Below are 22,388 nucleotides of genomic sequence, written 5' to 3'. Positions count from 1 at the left end.
GTGGTGCTGGGACCAAAATAGCTTGCCCTGTGTCATGAATTACATCTCATCATTCAACCTGTGCAAAAATTCAAAATTTACTGAGAATATATACTTCTGAAATTCAGGAATAGTCTTTATTAAGATATTACTGATCTAATCATGAAACAACTGGTACCTAAACTTCCAAATAACCAAAAATACTTCCACAGAAACACAAAAATTCAAGCAAGCAGAAACCACAAAAAACCATTTTATTGCAACAATGTCCCCATCATCAAGTGAGATGGCAAAAATTAAATTTTAATTAATTTTGCGTTTCTAGCTTTTTATTTATGTAAATATAAATTCAAGAGTGTAAAATAAATCCACATATAAAACACAGAGGAAACATTCTCTTTCAGTGACTCCAAAAAAAACTTACATACTGAAGATTCATGACAAGTCATCCACAGTCCATTTTTCCAAGTATACAGGCAGGAAAGAATGCAGAAATTTATTCTCAAAAAGCATCCTGTATAAAGTCCTTGAAGTACTTAAGTAGTATTTAGTAACCTCATTCTTGAGCTCATGGATGTAGATTCCAAGAAAAGAAGAGACAAACATCTCAAACTTCAGATTATTTAACCTCCATCTAAAATAACCCATTTAAAACAAGATTATGTTCAATTCTTATAGCTGAAGCATCACAATTACTTTATTAGTATCATTATTTTGGAAAACTATTTCTTATAAGGTTTTGCTGCTTTTAAAATAAAGTCAGAATATTTATTTCAAATACTTTTGCTTACTTATATGGTAAATATATTGCGGAAAGTAACTCCACATGCTGGTACAACAGGCCTTCATGAAATTCCATTTAAACACTACTATGATGTACCTTAAAAACAGGGACTACAGCATGAAATGCACCAAAAAGAGTCAGTGCCATGGGATTGTGTCTGACCTTCCTTCTCAGATGCAACAAAATGCTGATGTATTTTGAAGTAAATATTGGACTGCTAGACCATATGAATACTAGTTGGTTATAAATATTTGGGATAGGAACATTTACTGCTTTAGGAATATGTGATTTTTTTGTTCATCGTTTTACACAAAAAGAAGTGTCACCAGTGTTATAAAATGTATCATGGGGGATATTTTAATGGGAATGTTTTTCATTGGGTCTAACAGGCATACTTTTCCACATTTCCAATGATTGTGGTTTTTAATACATATCATGCCAAATTCTTAATGAACTGTTTACCCTCATGGTTATATTACAACAGAATGAAGAAATTAAGATGGTAAAAGCAAAGTTAAAAATAAGAGCTGCAAATAACTTCACAACTAGAAGAGGAAAAATCATTGAAGGATTTAAATCACCACTATTGTGGGCCCCCACAGTTGCACTGCTACTCTTAGGTTTCCAAAAGATGCATATGATTTCATAAATATTTTTGTGCTAAGAGCCATGCTCAGAAACAAAATATAGGCTGGCACAAGTCTACCTTCCTGGAGATGCATGTTAAGTATAAAATTCACTTACTAAAGTGCATTTGCTGAACAAATTCTAACTTCTACTATTATATCTATCCCAATAAGCAATACAAACTAAACTTTGTTGAAATTCTACCTCTACTTAAAAGCAGTAAATATAGATGACTGAAATCTAAATTACAATCTTGAATTACCAAACTTTTTGACTCAATGCTGTGAGCTCTAGAAATAAACAAAATGTACTGTCCTATGCTTCCCACAAATGAGGAATTGCCTCTAGTTAGAAATACTGACAGTGTAGAATGGAGTTAAGTATAAGCAGAGCTGAAATAAGCATTGCTTTGCTTCCTATTCGATATGGTGTTTCTTTAAGGCTCTGACAGAAGCTGTTAGTTGTTGCAAGATCTTTTGGCAAAAGATAAATGCAGAAGTAGCAGGGTCATCTGACATTTCAGGACTTGTATTTTCATATTTCACTAAAGCCAGCTCATTCAGTGTCTGTATACATTTATTGCACTTGTGTTGTTGGAATATATCTATACCAACATAGTAATAATGATTGCAACAAAGCCATAGTAAATTCAACTTTAAAAGGGTCTGATTTGGACATTAGAGGATAAGTGTCTGCATATTTAAAATGTTTCCCTAATAGTAATAAATACAGACAAATTGTTCATCAATTCAGATGCACGTTTACCAATTATTTAGAATATATAAAATTTCACTCATCCTTTTATCAATACAAATCCATTAGGGATTCAAAAAAGACATACCATGCAAAATATTGATTAGTGCTGCATAATGGAATATATATTTCTATCAGAGTTAAAACAGCATTTTCAAAATTTAAAGAAAAATAGACTTTTAAAAAGGGATTCTACTGTTGAATGCAAGTCTTCCTTGTAGCAAAGACAAGATAGAGACAAGTTACCATTTATCGCTGTACTTCAGTCTTGATGAAAGACTAATAATAATTTGTCCACCTACTTCTTAATAAATGCTACATTTTCAAGAATAAAGGAACTATCAGTAGGCATTATTTCTACTTAAAACAAGTTATTTTTCTCTGTAATAGGTCAAGTATGCTTTTAAAGATTCGGGTAAGGGTAGACTCATAATTTTCTCTCTCAACAGATTTCGAGGAGGCTCTTCTGGCTTCAAGGCCTCACTGTGATCTTTATCCTCCTCCTCTTTGTTATCATCTTCCATTCTTTCATCTTCTTCACTATCTAGAGGCTGAGGAATGAGCTGATTACCAACAAACACATAGGTGTTAATCCTGCGTCTACGACATCTCCTGCGTTTGCGTTTTGGAGGAGCCTTCTGAGCAATACCCTTGGCTTTCATCTCCTCGTTTATGAAGTTTCTAAGAGTGCGCCTGATATATATTCGAGCTAGGTCCTGGAGGTTCCTAACAGCACATGGAGCTGAAATGAAAGAAAAGTAAATTATACTAAATGAAATCTCCCTCTAGCAAAAAAACTAGTGGTAAGACAGTGAGACTAACGGTCAAAACCAATTCATTTGAAATTTGAGTAAATTATACAATATGCAGATGACACAAGGTTAGATAGTATCACCTTAACAAACCCTGTAGCACAGTCCAGGAAACAAAAAGGTCTTTTGATAGATGTGCAAGAGAAGTAGAAAGCATAAGCAGATCATTAAAATAAATTTAAGAAATTATACAACAATTACTGTCACTTTTTAGCACCTGGCATGTCCTGGCACCTACTGTTACCACTGTTAAGATCCTGTTGTGGGAAAATGATTTCTACCCCTGAGCCACATTTGTTTAGGCAAGTGCCCTTCTTCTGCGTCCTTCTTCTGCTCCCTTCCTACTGAATCTAACTGATGAGGGAGAGACATGTGTAATTCACAGGTGATGAACAAGACAAGTCACCTGCATCTTTGCAGCAGAAGAGGAATCAAAATTACTCAGGTCCTAAAGGGAGAAAAACCCAAACCAATACGTAAGAAAAAAGTCAAAACTTTACCTTTTCCAATAACACCCAGGTGATGAAAAAATATTGCTTGGCTGCTGATACCCGCCCTAGATGAGCTACAGATGACTAATTCCAAGGAAAACAAAACCAAAAAAGCACACCAGCCAAGCTGAAGCTTATTCAACTTTCTTACTTGTCAGTTTCCTTCCTGTACAGAATATCTTAAAACTAATGGGGACTACAGCAAGGAAGAAATTACTGAAGAAATAACTTCAAAAATTACACTTCCAGAAAATCCATTCAGCTATAAAAGCTCCAGATGTAGTTTAAATGAGATCTATTGTTATATAATATTATTTCAGTTGCAGACTAATTAATCTATCTGAGACAGAAAGGACACTAAGACTGATAAAACTGATTTCAGGTCGTGCCAAAGACAGGGGGAAAAAAAAAGTCCCATTTCTTTAGTGTAAAATAAGCTCAAAATTCAAGGAAAAAATCCTATCTAACCACTCAGAACACATTTGTAAGTTTATGGAAACAAACCAAGACTGCAGATTGTATGCCAATTATAACAAATGCAAGCATTTTTAATGGGAGGAACAGGATGCAAAATTTTGGATGCTTACTGTCCATGTGTTTCCATTTGTCTACTGTCAGTGAACTGCATCCTTACCAATAACGACATTGATAAATTGAATCTTTTAATATCACCTCTGTGGTTTTCTACAAAAAGAAGTCTCTACTTTGAGCATGGCTGACAGGTATTTTACATATGAGAGTTATTATACAGTGTTTTATATAACACTACATAAGTGTCAAAAAACATTCAAGGGTTGTCCAAAGTACAGCATAGATTCCATGTTTACTTAGTAATGACATCTGCAACCTCTGACTAAAGTTTATACAAGAAGTATGTTCACTAGACTACTTTGAACCAACATAAATTATAGGCATGTGGATTTCAAACAAATAGATGTTACTATAAAAGAGAAATTAGCTAAACATTTTATTTACTGAGCTTCAGCACATGCCTTTTTACACCCTCATCCCTTCCATATACACCCAACACACACAAGGACATTTTTGCTTTATTTTTAAGTTTTCAAATAAAACCAGATCTACCTGAGCAGTGGAAAGAAGCTTATCTCACTGATCTCATTTTATAGTGCAACTTCAAGACTCTAACACTTTTTTGTTTTAAATGTGAGCAACACCACATTTGGTTATTTTTTTCCTCTTCTCACTAAAAACTCATTTTGAAATTCCAACACAAGAAACACCTTTCCTGTACTACCATTCAGCTCTGACAGTCCATGGTCTGCACTCTTCATTCAAAAATTTAGGAATGTTGATAGAAAATCCTCTTTTGTTCTAGGGAATTAGGCTGTATAAAATCATCACAGTTTGCCTAGCCACCTCTGTATTTCACTGTTAGATATGACACAACCTACGTATTACAGATGGAACAGAGGAAAAAATAATCTTGAATTAGGAAGTTCATGTCAGGAAATGACTTCTGAGGGCTCAAAACAAGTATTAAAACAACAAAAAAATAATTATTTATGCATAGGAATAGATTACATAAAGGAAATTATCTTCTATACTTTGCATAAAAAACACAAAAGGACCTACCATAGCAAGCTCACACACACTCAAAATTTAATAGCCAGATCAGTAGTTACAGGCAATGCAAGCTGATAGGACATCCTGAACTCCTGAAGGGCTTATACCAGTTTCACAGCTAAGGCATGTTATCTTTTAGGCTCTTTGGCGAATTTATTTAATTTCCCATACCCTAGCTCTGTGTTCTACTCCTAGCCCTGACAACTCTGACAGAAAATTGCAACTTTATGCTTTTCTTTGTCAGCTTTTTCTCCTTCCCTGTTATCATCCTATCTTACCATTTGGCAACAGGTCCAAAGACTTTCTAAATACCTTTACTACCTCTGCTCAAAGCATTGCAGCTAGAAAGCTTATTAATATCCTATAATATCACAGCCCCAGTTTAGACCTCTTCCTTCCAGTTCAAGGGGAAGAGGAAAAAAAACAATTCTCTGGTAGACCACGAGAAAATTAGCACTATGGGGGACCTAATATTAGCTGGCTACTTCATGTATACTGCTGTAATAGAGAAGCTGAACTTAAAAGGTGGCTGGAAAAACAAGCTGAAAACATTCTATCACCTAAATTCAGAATATTAACTGTGAAGCAACACAGACCATGCACCAGGAGCACAAAAATGCAGCAGTGAGCTACTGCTTTGCTAAATAGAATGTTTCTACAGCACAACCTCTCAGCTTCCAGACCTCCAACATGAGGCACTGTAACATCTCTGCAAGTCAAAGGGAGGGAGCACAAACTTACGCAGTCCTACAGTGTCATGTTTGCCATTGTCATTTCTGTTTGGTTGCACTAGTGGAGCAAATGAAACAGCAAGGATATTCTTACTTTCCCATGTGTTCTGTCCTGTTCTCAAGATCTGTGTTAGCTGCAAAACAGTATCAAAATAAATCAGTGGTTACAATTTTGTCATAGTCAATACTATTCATACTGGTTTCAAAGACACTGCTATTTTGTTTTGCTTCAAAATTAATGAATTAAGGTTGTTCTATGAACAGAAAGGACTTTGATAATCTGTGAAATATCACTTGGTCTCTAGAGTACCGATTAAGGCTCTCTGATAATGGGAAGAGATGCAGATGGAAAACTAAAGCCCTAAGGTAAAAACTGAGGTAAGTTTTGTTTCTTCTCATTTTTCCAAAAGATCAAAGAATACTTTAGATTGGAAGCAACCTCTGGAATCCTACCCCACTCCTTGAACAGGGCCAACTTCAAAGTCACATCAGAAGCTTTTCCAATTAAGTGAAAAAAAGTCTGGACTGAGATTCCCCACTTGTCTAGGCAACCTGCTGTAGTGTTCAAGCACTTTTACTATAAAAAACTGCTTTCCTTATTTGGAGGCAGAAGGCTCTCTTGCTGCCAATTTTTAACTCTCTTTCAGTATGCTGTGCACCTGTGAAGAGAACTGGACTCCTATCTACCAGGTAAATTTTCCACCCCTTCAGGAAGACAACAGGAATTAAACATTTCCTTGGCGTTTTTCTGCAAACTAGATTATCCCAGATCTTGTCGCTCCTCCTCATACTTTACATTCTCTAAGCCCCTATCCATTTGTATGTAATGTAAAAATAGTCACAGTTTTAATTTCTCTCTTAAATTGTGACTACTTTGAAGTTGGATTCCACCAATTTCAACAGACAGTATCTTAGCTGAATAAATAATGAAATTATGCAGACTACGCCTAAATCCCTTTGGTATTTTAAAAAAGCAGATAGATAACATGAGGATTTTTTTTGAAAGTAGCTAAAATGCTTACCAACAAGCTTTTTAGTAATTATCTCTACTTAGGAGGATATCAACTTAAGTCACATGATGTGCCTTTCTCAATTTCCCTATTAGTAAAATAGGGAGCATGATACTTACCATTGAGAAGCCTTTTGAGGTCTAAGGATAAAAAGTGATAAAAGTGCAAAGTATTATTAAAATAATATGCCCCCGTCTGAAAAGCATTAAATCTAACATGGAAAAGCAACACTGAAAACTGCTGCAAATACAGACATATTTTTCCTTCATTTTTTTCATCTCCTTCTAATGTCCCACTAATCACAGTTATTTTGTGGTCTTTGAAATCACTTCTCCTGGTTTAGAGGTGGTTTCTTTGTTTTGAAATACTGACTGAAAATGTCTGTCAGGGAGATTTCAAAGCAGTTCTGCTGTAACACACAGGAAAAAGTATGAAATAGACTTTGTTAAAAGCAGAATATTGATTGCTTTCCTACAAATTTAAGGGAAAAAAGTTCAAGACTTCATTAAAGAGATTAGTATCTGCTTAACTGCAACAATACACTGAATCAAGCCATCGTTAGTTCAACATCAACTTAGTCAAATATATATGCAAAAGCATTCTTTAAATTACGTATTTCTCATACTAGAAGACAAAAAGGGGAAATTTTCACTAAGTCACCTGATCTTCTATAGGCATTACTAAAATGCCTCCAACTTTCAATAAAATTTTCATGTAGTTTTCATGGTCTTTCTGGACTCCAGCTCCACAGTAAATCCGGTCATATTGATGACTGTCTGAGGCTATTTCCAAACAATTACCAACCACAAAGGCAGGTTCACAGAACTCAAATCTAAGGGAAAAAAGAAAAAAGAAAGAGGGGACACAGTTCAAATCAGGATTTTTAAGAAAAGTCAATCCAGATAAAGACAGAAAAATATATTTCATATCTTCCCTTATATAATGAAGAATGATTAGTATACATAATTTAAAAGTATGCATTAAGACATTATTTGAAAGTAATCTTTGAAAGTTTTTTTTCTGCCACATCAGGGACTACTGAAGAAAAACTCTTAAGCAGTTACAATTATGTTTTATGCAAAACAGAAAAAGCTTCAAAACATCACCTTCCTAACTACAAGGAAGTACATTCATTCAAAGATATCTCAAGCCATATGGTACAAGTGTCACTAAAACAGTATGTTTATTAACAATGAGCAATATCCAGGCTGTTGAATAACCATTGGAAAGTTTCATTCATAATAGCTCCCCTCCATTTTCTATCAGGATCTTTCGAAAGACTTTTTATTCTCTACTTCCCAATTTTCTATCTTGAGCCCAATCCACTTTTCCCCAAAAAGGAATGGAAAAGTCTGACATTTTTTTGACCACAAAGTGAAAAAAAAATCGTTATCTCAGAAACACCTTGTATTTGTCAGTAAATGGAAGTTATACAACTGCATTTTAGTGGACCTAAGTTTATAACACAAGTTGTTAGGAGTGGAAGTGTTCTCTGTCACTATATAAAATAAAAGGAAAAATGTACAGAGCAGTACTTTATTGCTAAAGCTGCATATATTCTCCACAACACTGTTATTTTCTGACATTTTTTAAATCTCTGAAGCATGTTACTACTTCAGCTGTTAACACCATAATAAAATTTACCATTTTGTAAAATATTCCTTGAGTGAATAACTGTACATCTTCCCCAAGCACTTTATATATAAGAAGAGAGGTTACAAGCTCATAGAAATAAGAATTTATGGTTTTCTTTGAAAAAAGTATTACATAAAACCTAACAGCCTTGTTGTTGCATGAAAAAGTTAATAAACTTCATCTGGCAGTATGAAAGTCCAATGCATCTCAAACAGCATCCAGAAGGAATGAATTTTTCTAAGAACTTCAAATACATGTAGGCATTTTATGAACTTTATGGCTGTGAGTGGAAAGTAATTTTTGTTTTTGCTTGGCCAGCATTAGCAAATCCCAGTACAATACCTGACAACATTCAAATCTATATTTTTTCAGTAAAATTGGCAGCTTTCACTGCTTGGGGATGATGCCTGTAAGGCCTGGCTGACTTTCTGATCTAGAGCGCTGATATTAACAAATCAGGAAATTGAAGTTTTTGCTAGAAGTATATTTTTCCCTCCAAAATGGGATGCTTGATCTTGAAAATACTTCAATGCTTCTTTCTTTGACTAGTCAAGATATACCCAGAATCTTTTAACAGCTGGTTAAAAGATGGTTCTCTCTCATGCACTTTTTGGGGTCAACAGTCCATGTTCACTCTTCCAAATCCAGAGGGGTGGGTGGGTGGTGGGGAAAGAAAGCTACAAATAACACTGGTCAATTGGAGAGAAAACAGGGAGGTGGAATCAGAGCAGGGATAAATTGCCTTGTTGCACAAAACTGCAAAAGTGAAGCTAGACCAGCTTGAACCATGGTTGAAATAATTCTAGATTAATGTAGAAAGATCTAGAAATACATTAGACAAGGCTAAATGCTGGAAAGAAAATAAAATCCAAGACACTGATCAATCTGCTGAAAAAGCAAATCTCATTTTGTAAGCACTTGGGCTATCATGTTCTGTCCTACATTTTCTACATTCCACATACAGGTCAATCAGGCAGTTTATGGTACAGTTTTCATTTCAGATTGCCTACAGTTTAAAGCAAGTGGTACTACATCAATTTAATTTGAAAGTTTGAGCAAAGTACTTTTCAGGGCTTAAAAAGTAAAGGAGGAAGGGGGAGGAGGCAGGGTATCAATATGGTACTTTTCCAAAATGCAGTTTTAAATCTTGACAGAGTTCCTGGTTAGTTTCAGAAAAATGAAGATGGCCTCTCTGTCTGCCCCCCACAGCTTTCACAACTTCTCATCTTCTCCAAATGCTTCTCTAAAACCTACCAAATGTATTAGCAGATAATCCTGTTTCCTGTACTAGACACTAAGCTAAAAATTCATTAATACACTGGTCACACCCTCTTAAAACAAGGAGGAACACCAAACTGTCCAAGGAATACAAGACACAACAAAATCCCATGAAACATTCCCCAGAGACAAAATACTCTATGCATGAGCTGAGGACAAAAAGCCACTGCAGTCTTTAGTAATACAGTAAAAGCTGAAGATAATTTATCATTTAGCTCTGCAGCTTGCAAGCAGAAGGGCACTAAGTGCAAATAAAGACACAGAAGCAACTTCTAAATATACTTTTAAGAATCAGATAAGTTAAGCACTAGAGACCAACTCTGCCTATAGGCACTTTAAATTGTCTGGACTGTGCTCCCTCCATGCTATTAGCAGAGTTTTGTGAAGACACAAAGCTCATGACCAAAACAGCTGTTCATTTATTATTCCATTTACTTCAAAAAATATCTTCTTCCTCCACATAGTTTTTCAGCTGTTTTCCACCCAACAGGTGGTTTTCTGACACACTTGTTTCCCACAGCAAAACTAAACACTTTATGGGCTAGGTTACATGTGTTTTCTTAAGACACCTCTTTAATCCATGTCAGATGAAAACCAAGGTCTAATCAGCTCACCTGGTCATGCCATGCTCACCCCAGCTTGCCTGAATTAATGTGCTAGCTGCTGGTGTGCTGCTAGTTCAGGAACTGCCACATGTAGTTCCCTGTTATCCAGATAAGTAGAAGTAGGTAGAAGAAATGGGAGGAAAAGGTGATAAACTGTCTCTGGTAACAGCAACATGCCTGTTCATTTGGGCTTCTCATTAAATTATTCAGAAACAACTGCTTCATGTTAGGGTATGAGCAGTGACTGATAGCAGATATACCAGCAATATAAGAAAAGCATACTGCTTTCCTGATTAGAGCACCATGGACTTTTCATGGACTCGTTAAGTTGCGGAACAGTCAATCTTGCTCCTCCACACTCCCATGAAACACAGACCTCATAAGTGATGAGGCAATACTCTTTCCCAGATCCCTGAATCATAAGATGATTTCCATTATGCACACACCTCTGAATCAGAAAGAGCTGATAAAGGTATGTACCCTTTTCTTGTATTTATCCAAACCATTGGTTTATCAAACCAATACGAGATGACTTTTGAACACAGGCTGAAGTATGAAAATTTTTTCTGCTAACTTGCCTAAGTAATTTTCAAAAAAAGTGAAGTTTAGATTGGTTTTAGTCAAGTATATGAGACCCCATCAATTGATCAGGAAATTATTTAAAACCTAAATACAAAGGTTCTACAAATACAAGGAAGTATTCGATATTAAGAATACCTACCAGGTGCACCACAAGCATGTTAGTCTTTCAGTAGGAAAGTAGTATCAACCATATTAGGTCAAGTTCCATTTTAAAACAATCAAACCCCAACTCTTTTAGTACTAATTGTCCCTACATCCAAAACCGTTTCCTTTATTCCTATTGTGTCTGGGGTATCAAAACAGACCAAGTATTACACTTCATTCTGTGTTACCTGGAGCTACCTTTTATTACTGTTGATGAAAATAAAATTATTGCTTTAACATTCAGTATCGATAAACATGTAATATAACTATCAAGAAGAGCTAATATTTCACTTAAATATTTTATTTCCAAGCTGAAATGGAACTAAGAACTGCCAAGTGTTCTTTAATGTTTGTTCACCTTTACCATGTGACCTGGGTGGCTTTACAGAGCATTATATTGGTAACATGAAAAAATCCTATTTCACACATCAGATAATAAAAAGAATGGAAAAAACTATTCCAACTATCTGGGAAAGTTTAGTGACTTCAGGTTCTTCAGTTGAATCTGCTATCTTGATTACAAGAGAATCAACAGCCAAGAACACAGAAATTAAGAATTCCCATTACAGATAACATGGCAACAGAAAATCTCTGTTTAAACAAACACTTGCCACAGAATAAACTTAAGCACACACACGTCACACGCAGCAATGGCCCAAGATAACCAAGCAGTTTCAAGCATGTAAGACTTTTGCATGGGACAGGCATTTCAAGTTCATACTCAGCACGGCCAAGGTACTCTTCTTCCAGCTAAATTTAAAAAAAAAAACAACAACAAAAACCCAAAACCCACCACCACCCTGTAGAATTTAAAGTGAGTTTTTGCCTTTGCTGCAGAAACTTATGAAAATTATCAAGTAATAGATTGTAACTGCCCATGTTCTTAAGTTAGATTCCCTATAGATAGCAACATAGTGAAGTATTACTACTGTAATAAAATAAACAACCATTTAAAACATTTACAGCAAAGACCTAAGGTTAAGTTTGTTGCTCTTGTATCCATATCCACCAATCTAGCATATGTGTCATAACAAAATACTGTATAAAGAAGCAGGAGAGTATAGCACTAACCTACCAGTCTACCTAGCCAGAACTTTTTACAAGGGGATTCACTGGTTCGTCCTAATTTGATACGTACCCATGAACCCTAACTTTAATTATTTCTAGCTCTGAACATGTACAGGTCACTTCTTGGGCTAAGCTCTTCTACCTAAACAACCTCCATATATGCAGGATGTTATGCTGATGTCTTGTGAAGATGAAACTAGGTGCCAAGAAGTATGGACTGTCTTCTTTTTTGTTGCTTTAAGTGGTAAGTATAATTGATTTTTTTTAAAAAAAAGAACAAGGTCAATAAAACTGGAGAAAAATATCAAGTCATTTGAAGATAAAAAAACCCTGTCAGCACCCACAGATTTGTATCTGAAGGAAACAGTAAAACATGTTGTAAGATTAAAAAAAAGCCATACTGGGGAACCACTTAAAACTGTTTTTGCTAAGAGAAGAATTATTTAATTCTTAAAACCAGCACCACTCTAGCTACATTTTACATCTCTCAGCTACTATATTCACATCAAAATATTATCTGACAGTACACTTCTGCCTACCCCCATAATTACTAACTACACTCACATTTCTCAGCTTACTGTTCACAGTCCTTTAAGAAAGAAAATCCAAGTCAGCATGAATTTAGTATGCTTTTTCCCCATCCACACACATTTCCTTTAGCTGGTCAGCTCCAAGCTCCAAAAAGCCTGAATTCACATTCAGTACCATCAAACTGTTTTAAGTAATTCCCTTCCAATGGGATATTTATTTAAATTTATTTAAATTTAATGCACAAAGGACTACTGTTCAATTTTAATAATGTAGAAGAAACGGTTGGCAAGTTGTTAACATTTGTCATGTGACACTACATTAGAAGAAAGAATTTCACACAAGTCTTCGTGGGAAAAAAATCCCAAAACATAACATATCTTAGTAAGTATTTCAAAACAGTCTAGTAAATCCATCATAAGAACTCTTGGAATTAGCTTTATATCAAACTATCCTTAAACCATCAAATACATTAATAACCAGACAGTGAAATGAATCTGCAAAATGTGTAGAGTCTGAACATATGTGATAAAACATTAAACAATTTTCCTTACTGTGATGAGGAAGGAACACTTACTTTTGTCCTATACTAATGCACTTTTGTCCTAGTTCTAATATACTGCTGGCCATACTTCCCAAAATAAATTCCTCAGGACTCTGGAAGAAGAGAGGAAAGAAGGAAACAAAACCCCCACCAGTTCTGACACATTTGTTGGTGAAGAAAAACAGACCCCAAACCTGGTGTATAAAGCTACAGCAGTTGCAGAATGAGTTCCCATGCTGATTTAAAGACACAGACTGAAAAGCTACACATCATTTAATCTAGAAAGGTGTGGCTTCTTTGTGCAGTTGCATTAAGAATACAATCTTGGAGCTTCCTTTATATCAAACAAGAATTTCCTGAATCAGTAATCTTACTCCAAGCATCCCTAGAACCTAGTGTTTAAACACTAATGTATTCACTGAAAGAAACTTTGAAGAAGTTTACAGATAATTTAATAAATTTTTCAGGTTTTAAAGCTTTTCTTCTTTGAGAACAACAGATGAAGGTGAATATCCAAATGGCCTTATGTGATATAACATTCCACAAGAACATGCAACAGATTAATGAAATACTTCTTGATTTTTATCACTCCTTAGTGTCTCTCATTTCTCTTGACTGTGAAAGTGCTTTCAGAGCACTTTAGAGCTAACACCAGTCAGACATAAAGGTAAACAATTTCTAGAGAGTATTAATTCTTTCCCTATGAAGTAGAGCAGTATCAGGGCAAGATGGCAAGCTCTTTTCACCTTTTCTCTAGGTCTTTCTCCATTGTTCACTCCATCTCATTTTTTTCAAGCTCTCTGAACTAGTCTTTGGTTCCTGTATAAATGCATATTTATGTTGATACCTTTTGCATGTATACTAGAAAACAAACAAATTAAAATATTAAATCTTTGAAAAGCTCTCATGGTAGACTTCATTTTAAGTCCCTTACATCCAATTACTATTGTAATTTTAATCAGCATTACAGTAACAGCCAAAAGTGATGCTGGCAACATTTCTATTTAATACTTTTGTCCTAGACATTTTTTCAGCTTCCAGGCAATGCTAGAGGGATAGTGGGAAATTTGTGTCTCTACCTCACTTGTACTTGTCATTTTTCCATCTCTGAATAAAACTGTCTTGCTTCTTAGCTATCTCGTTCATGATTTCTGATATTCTCATCTGTTTCACTGAGTGAACAAAAGCCCATTATTCAATCACTTCTGAAGAAAAAGTCCAACACTGATTCTTTAAAATACTTATGACCCATGACACTCTTCCTTTGAAACAGATTTACAAAATTTACCCTTAATAATATAACTTCATTATATTATATATAAACTTTGATAGTAAAATGAAAAGTAATACTGAAGGAATACATTTTAGCAGTTCCAGAGAGAATCTTAAGAAAAGTGAATGGGCACAGGGCAGCAAGAAAAAACCTGTCATTTCAGTTTACTGTCAAGGCTCTATGACACCCATGGAAAAAGTCAAGAGAAAGATTTGTCTGTTAACAAAAAACTAGAGAAGTATTTTCTTTCTATGTTTAGTGAGGAAGAAAATTATTTTATAGGTTGAAAGTCATATTTTCTATTGTGCATTTTTGTGAAACAACTGTTTTTATGGGAGCCATGCACCAAGTATCATCATCACTTGTTTTAATGTAAGAAAAATTTTAAGTCCTATCAAAACTTGTAGACATAAGAAATTTCTGAAGGCAGTGTCCCACATGGGATTTATTTTTAAAAGGTATTTTCCTTGTTGGTCTAAGGGCAAGAATACCTATTTTTGTTGCCATCAAATACTTGGAAAATGCATGTTTAGTTCCTCCCCAGATAAGAGCTGATTCAATTGTCTTTGGAGCTTTCTGGTTTACAAGGTAAAGAATGAGAAGTAGTATTTCCTTCATACTCTAAATTCCTTCATTTCCTTCAACTCTAAATAAAAAAAAATTACTATGCTTCAAACCTGTTTTCCTTCCCTTTTTGTTTAACATAACATCTGGCATCGAAGAATCCCACTGTTTGTGTTGCTCTAATTAGATTAAATCTCAACAAGAATTCACTCACCACTAAAAAAGCATTATTTACACTATCTGAAATTAAGTTATCATGAGATTTAAACTGAGAAAGCCATCAGTAAGTTTTGGAAACACTTTGCTTTTCCTGCTTAGATTTTTACTGCAGTCACTAGCCAGCTGACCAGCAAGAAGGAGCTCTATTTTTCTTTGTGTGTACACTAGGGACCTGCCTTTCAAATCTAATTTAACTTCAAAAGTGAGCCTTATAGTCCTACCAGTAGCCTTACATTTCAATGAAGAAAAATACTCTGCTGGAAGATATTCTGTACTGTCCTATAATGCCAACACAATCTACTACAGGACTTCTGGAAGAAGTTTCACCCATAACAGTTATCCCAGAAATAGTACTAGGGTTCTTGTCACTTACCATTGAAGTGGATTCTTTTGATCCTGAGAAGGTTTGGTGATTTTCTTTCACAGCAGGGACTTCACCAGCTTACCCAGGTTTGGGTTTTGATAGGGTGTTAGAAGATGGGCAACCTAGCCTTGCCCTGTGGCTCTCTCTCCGAGCTGGATATTCTAGGTCTAGAAGTTGAATGGGAGCAGAAAAGACAACACATTCCCCTTCAATAAACAGGTGAAGCGGGGCCTGGTACTTGAACATACGTGTTTTAGATAGAGCCTTCTTAAGGAATGATTCTTTTCCCCTTAATTGGCATGCATTCTCTGAAGGTTTCAAGAATGAAAGAGAGATTTACATACATTTCAGATTCAGAGAATTTAGTCTGTACCTTAAATCTTTGTACCTCAACCACCATGACACTTTCAGTTGTTTTCAAGAAAGAACTTCTCCTTTGCTTTTACTGGCAAACATACATCAAGTAAATCAAGGCAGCGTTTTATCTTTCAGAATGCACAACTCCACCTCCATTTAGAGTAAAACTGTTTTTATAGATTGGTGGGATATGGATACAGACACAAGTAATTACTGAAATTATTTGAAACAGATATCTGAGATCTTCTAATGAACAGTTCCAGAGGCCAAAACTGAGATAAGACCAGCTATCAGAGATATACAGCCCTCACTTCAGGCTGAGAGTCTCAAATCCTTCTGGACATGTTGATTTTGTATACTGTCAGGTCTCTGGTGAAGTACCTCATCTGAATCATAGAAAACTAAATTTTTAATTGTACTTCAACAACATTACCATCAGGAATCCAAAAAGCAAATTAAACAGTATCACACAGCACTGCAACATTCCCCCATACAAATGGCATCAAAGCAATATTCCATCTTGTTTTATTAGACAAGAACCCACCTAAATCATCATGACCTAGCTCCACACAAAAGTCAGATGGAAAACCAATGGCCTATTACTCCAAGAAAAGGAAAAAAGTTACCAAGTGTTTATTTATGATCCATGCTAAAGCTCTCCAAGTACCTACCCGTATTTTCAAGTCATGGTTTTTGTTTCAAAAGCAGAATGCTTAGAACATTCAGATCGGACTGCAGAACTTAATACACTAAAGAAAGAACGCAGGGAAGTGGCAGAGCAAAGTTTTACTGAATTTTCCATTTGCATAACTCCCTTACTGCTAGGAACACTTATCTTGGTCTCTTGCTCCTTATGTCCCCTGTGTACCTTGTTAGAGGCTGCTGGTCAAGTGAAAGTTATTTTCCACACACGCATTCACTGAGACAATTAACTTCATTCATACCAGTCTGCCATGCAATCTATTTTCAAACAGTGAGGATTCCTGCTTGGAACAGCAGATACCGCACACCTCTTCCCTGGGTGGTCTTTCAACCATATACACTGAGCTGACCGTAAAGTTCAGATGCTGCAGTCCTGTAACTTTGGGTAAAAATCTTTTCACTTATAAATGAAGATGCAGGAAGAAGTTACTGAAACAAGAAGGAAAATCACACTTACTGAGTCAGAGAACATTACTTTGAGAGTCAGCTGATTCAAGACCTGATTTTAAGACTTACAGCACAAACAAATACAAAAGAACCCTACCACAAAAACAAACAAACAAAACCCAAAAAACAAACAAAAAAAACCCCACCAAACACCAACAAAAAAAACCCAAAACCACACATCATCAACTACATTAAAATACAGAATATTTACAATGAAAACAGCCAGAATCAGCTATGCAGACAACTTGGAAATTACCCCCAAAACACAAAATCCAACCAGGCAACCATTATGGTATCAGCTGCACCAGAGCTAATACAGGCAGATTTGTATCAAAAAGCACTTTCACAAAGGTGTAATTTTTGTTATGTTGGTAAGTAAAGTCATATTTCCTTGGAACACATATAACATTGACAGTCACATACATCATGTTTAACAGTTTTGGTTTTTTTGTCTCAAGTTCTTGCATGTTTTAAAGGGTAACCAATCCCCCCAGTGTTCTGCTATTCATTTATTAAACTGTTGTAATCAAATTTTGTTTCAATAATGACAAAACTTCTCCTTTAACTTCTATACATAAACCTATCACCTGATCGGAAAGACATTCCAATCAAAACCAGCTTTTTTATGTTTTGTACAGACACCTACAGTAATGCACAAATACAAGTATGTGCAGGAATTCACTAGCTAGCAGGTACATCTAACAAAGCCATTAATGCAGTATTAGTGGTGATTGCAAGTGACTGTATTTCACACACATTTTTTAAGATACAAACTGCATCATAAATCTGCTCACTGAATCTTCTTATTTGTTCTAGCTTGTGTTACAGATTAACCTCAGCCAACATAAATGCTTGTATTAAAATTAAGACAAAGGTAATGAAAGACATGCATATTCTCCTACATGATTTATTTTACTGGGCTAACACAATACTAACATAATCTGGCCAGTATGAGAATTACAAAATTGACTTCAGATACAGGTAACACTACAATGATACTCTTCTGTCAATTAGGAGCTTGAAGAGAAAGCTTGTGGTCAGACATGAGCTCCTGAAGTTTGGGGTATGGGAAAAAGTGGATTGAGCTCCAGCCAACATAATCAAGAGCGTGGCAGTTATAAAGCACATTACACAGGTAAAAGGATGGCAAGAATTTTCTTTTCTGCATTTCCAGAAGTTACCTTATAAACACTGTTGAAGAATTTGTTGCCTGCAAGGAAAGAAGTCTACCAAGAACAGCCCTAGCCCGAACCTTGGCTTCCCTTCCACAGAGGCAGAGACACCCAATACTCTTACAGGCCAACTTAAAATAATAAAAAGTAATTGAGTGGGTAGAAGCAATCAGGTTCAAAGCCTTGGAACTCAGCGTTATATCCAGAAGTAAAGATGAGTAGTGCTAAGAGCATAGATGAATACTTCTAAGTCCATGTCTTCAGGAAGTAAACATGAAGGCAATCAGAAAAAATTACTCATGTCCAGATCAACAGGAGTAGATTAAGAAAAAAGTTAATACTGTACAGAGAGATGATATAAAATTACATACTAAAAACTGGCTTAATGGATAGAATTGCTCTACACATGCAAAGACACCCACATATCATGTCACTCTCCTGAACGCACCATATACACATGTACATGCACATACACACATGTGCCTGTGTATGTTCACACATTGATAAAATGCAGGGAAATCCACATTGCTAAGCACTGCACAGCAGAAATACTCCCATACTTTCAAAGAGTGCTCTCTTAAGCCTCAACTTACCTCATGAAGCAGAGCCACAAACTGGAAGTTTTAGGTTTCGGTTGTGTGATGCCATTCTCCCCTCCCTAAGCTCATAAGCAATGACATGCTGAGTTCAAAACCAAAGACATTACTGCAAAGCAAGTTAGACAAATTAGATACTTACTTATCAAAGCTATCACTGTACTTTATGAAGCTTTCCAACTTTTCCTTGGCGTATTCTACCACATCTGAATGAAGCTCTATTCCGTGATTTATCCCAAAAGGTCCTGTAAATAAAAACAGCATGGTGTTTTTTTATGATGTTTCTTTTCTAAACACAGCAAAACTGCATGAACAGCACTATAGTATGACAATATTAAAAACACAAAAAACAGAAGACTCCAAACACTACTAGACAAAGTTATTTTTTGCCTCTGCATTACCAGTGCTTAAAGAGGAAGGTCAAAGGTTCAATAAAAGAACAGGGACAGAACTACAGAAGAAAATTACAGAATGAATTTTGTTTGTATGCGTGCAGAAACTAAGTAGACTACACTGAAGTCTGTCTGAGCAAATTCTTTTTCAAAACATTATTTACTTGGAATACAATAAATAAAAATTTTAATTTAGTCTGTATTTTGGTATTTAGATTTTGAAGCTTTCTTACGCCAAACTTTTCATCTTTTGACAATTTAGAGATTGGGGATTATATCTCTCAGCCACATATACTCTTCTATTTTGCAGGCTGAAAATCAGAAATTTGTTTCTGATACATAATAATTAATTTCCACCTAGAACACTGAAATTGCCCACACATTATGTTCACTCATCACAATCCCATCTCAACTGCATTGCCTTCCTGAGATCAAAATCAAGTATAATTTCAAGTTAAACTGTGTGCCAAAAGTTAATGCTGTATTTCAGGAACAAGAAGAAATCATGAGACAGTATTATGAGGATTATCCACATCAGGAAGGAATGTGAATCAGACAGTCACATTTGCTGTAAGGATTCTAAATTTAACATGCACTCATAGCCCAGGGTCTTTAGTCATTGGAGCATAGAATTGGAAAAGGGAGAGGGAAGGGGAAGAGGGAAAGTAAACATCAATAAGATTGGACAAAACTTATTTTTATATCTTCTACTGCATTCTAAATCTTTCCTAAACATTTAGCTCCATGATGTTACTCCAGTGAAACCGAATTCAATTTGTCTTTTCTAGGACACAGATTAACAAAACAGACCAAGGGCTGGTAAGAGAGGTTTTGTGTTACTGCAACGAAAATAACAGCCTATATCTATATACCATTAACCTGATCAATAACTGCAACTCACAACATAGTTTAGAACATTTTCTACTGGGTGAAATAAAAGCAATCCATTAGGTTACCACTGGCAGTGCTTGTAAGATCTCACTGATTGCGGGCAAGAGGTAGCTGTCATCCAAGGGATGTTCTTAGAACTTGTGAAAACATTTACCTCCTGCTGACATTCATTTTTACTGCAAATTCATTTTATTATTGGTCGCTTGAAGAAAAGCATTGGCATAGGCAATCCCTTTCCAGCTGTTTAATAATCTCTTGTACCATAATAGCCTATGATGTTTCTACTGGCTCTACAGCATACAGCAGCATTCAAGGTATGTTTTCTTTACCCAAAAATTAATCACAATTCCTTTAACCTCATAATTTAAAGTAAATTAAAAATGCATAAACATCATCTGTCCAAAAATTCACATGTACATTCCTTCAAGTACCTAACTTTGAAAACAACTAAAATATCCTGCAAGTGTCAGTTCCTCAAACAACTTGAAATTAAAACTATGAATGCAGAACACTACCACATCACCATACACCACACACCACAGTATCTGTAATTTAAATGGAAAGATGAGAAGTATGTTCTTTCACTGGGAAAGTCACAGCTGGACATGTAAGCAGAGTCAGCTATTCTAAAAATGTGAAACCAACTTCTCCACTGCTCTCTAAATCAACTGGCCTCTTTCAGCATAATGAGATAGCAATTCCACCACCTGAACTTTGTTTACATTTTAACAGTATCAGCAACAGTTAATCTCTGTGGATTGGTGTGCAGTCTTTTTAGTATGTTGCTATATGTAGAAGTGATCATCAGTTTCAGATTATTTGATAATTTAACCTAGTCATTTTGACACTGCCAATGTGGCAGAAACATTACTCACTACATTGTCAAACCAAAAGATACCCAATTGCTGTCAAAACCCACATGGTTCTGCTTCTCACTGCAGTGTATGCTAAAATTGGTTTGGAAAAAAAAAAGTGAGCTTTTAAAAATTAATATGGTTTATTTGTCAGAAAATTACATCTGTTTGTTTTTATTTGTTAAAGTAACTGTTCCCTAGTTTAAAAACAACACTAAAGTACAATTACTATATTGTGGGAAATGGATTTGTAGAGTATTCTCAAAGCCTGACAGAAGGTTCACATAGCCTTGTGCATCTGTCTGCAAACCTCGAGATAAGAAATGCTGACTTAGAAATGCCATGGAATAGGACGGACATTGTTGAGAAAAAAATGAAACAAATTTCAAAGGATGGCCTTGCAAATAAAGACTAGATACTTTGGAGAAACAGAAAGACGCATTGTAGTGTGACCCACTACGGGTAATTTTAGATGACTGGCTTTAAGGTATTAACATGCACTGTGTGGCAAAAGCTGATAGGCCAAGAAATGCTTATATTGTATTGTAACTAGGAAATAGTCGCCTTCTGATTGTGATGGTGTGAACTGTAACATCTGTATTGTCTCACCCTTCACATGAGACTGAAAATGGAACAAAAGTTTTCGAAATGCCTCTCAGTTGCCCCATCTCTGGGTCACAAGAGGGTATAATCTGACAAAATTAGTGCCCCTACATGAGGCAGACAACTTGGCTAATTTGTCCGACCTGTCGGAAAGCCCCAAGGTAATTTTTAATAGGGTGTGGTTTAAAGTGCTGTTGAAAGAAACGCGATCCTGGGACTATAACTCTTCCAAGAAGAGCAGTTGGATCCCTACCCTTGTCACTGGCTCGATTCGGACGGACATCTGACAAAATCTGCCTGTTGTTCAACATCAGGTAAGCCCTGGGGAACATGAAAGGATGCACGATGTCCAAAATGCCTAGAGAGGTTTACAAAAACCTTAAAGATCTGATCAAATCTGATTCTTAGAATGTGTCAAAAACTGAGCTAAAAGACTTACTGTTATATATTCAGGAGCACTTTCCAGCTGTGGAAGAAGATTCTATGTTATCACTCCCTCTCAGGGAATTATTAGGACTCAAACTTTACAATGCTTTTACTATAAACAGAGATCAAACAGCTGCCAAGCTGCTCCCGGCTTGTCGTGCAATGATTGATATCTTTAAACATTCTACTAAATCCTCCATTTTCCCAACAATGTCCATCCTATTCCATGGCATTTCTAAGTCAGCATTTCTGATCTCAAAGTTTGCATACAGATGCACAAGGCTATGAGAACCTTCCGTCAGGCTTTGAGAATTCTCTACAAATCCATTTCCCACATTATATGTAACTAATTTTATCAGAAGCAGTACAGTAA

The 22,388-nt window shown here is 35.7% G+C and overlaps 1 protein-coding gene across 5 annotated transcripts in view; it reads right to left on the bottom strand.

Annotated features, from left to right (window-relative positions):
• Positions 1-202: 202 nt before the first annotated feature.
• The window catches only part of PCMTD1 (protein-L-isoaspartate (D-aspartate) O-methyltransferase domain containing 1), a 41,930-nt gene continuing 19,744 nt past the window's right edge, over positions 203-22,388 (bottom strand). For 4 of the 5 annotated variants that reach the window (XM_063394306.1, XM_063394286.1, XM_063394296.1 and 1 more), the window contains 4 exons: positions 18,992-19,094; positions 7,432-7,603; positions 5,772-5,895; positions 203-2,885 (listed from right to left, as the gene is read on the bottom strand). In XM_063394306.1, the coding sequence (XP_063250376.1) occupies positions 2,515-2,885; positions 5,772-5,895; positions 7,432-7,485 (549 nt within the window). In that variant the 5' untranslated portion in view covers positions 7,486-7,603; positions 18,992-19,094 and the 3' untranslated portion in view covers positions 203-2,514. Of the gene's footprint in view, positions 2,886-5,771; positions 5,896-7,431; positions 7,604-15,584; positions 15,724-18,991; positions 19,095-22,388 lie in introns of those variants that run through there. The other variant, XM_063394314.1, reaches the window with a different exon arrangement.

The sequence above is a fragment of the Prinia subflava genome, chromosome 1 (genome assembly GCF_021018805.1).
Source record: "Prinia subflava isolate CZ2003 ecotype Zambia chromosome 1, Cam_Psub_1.2, whole genome shotgun sequence".
Classification (NCBI taxonomy): Eukaryota; Metazoa; Chordata; class Aves; order Passeriformes; family Cisticolidae; genus Prinia; species Prinia subflava.
This window is presented reverse-complemented; position numbering and strand designations above follow the sequence as displayed.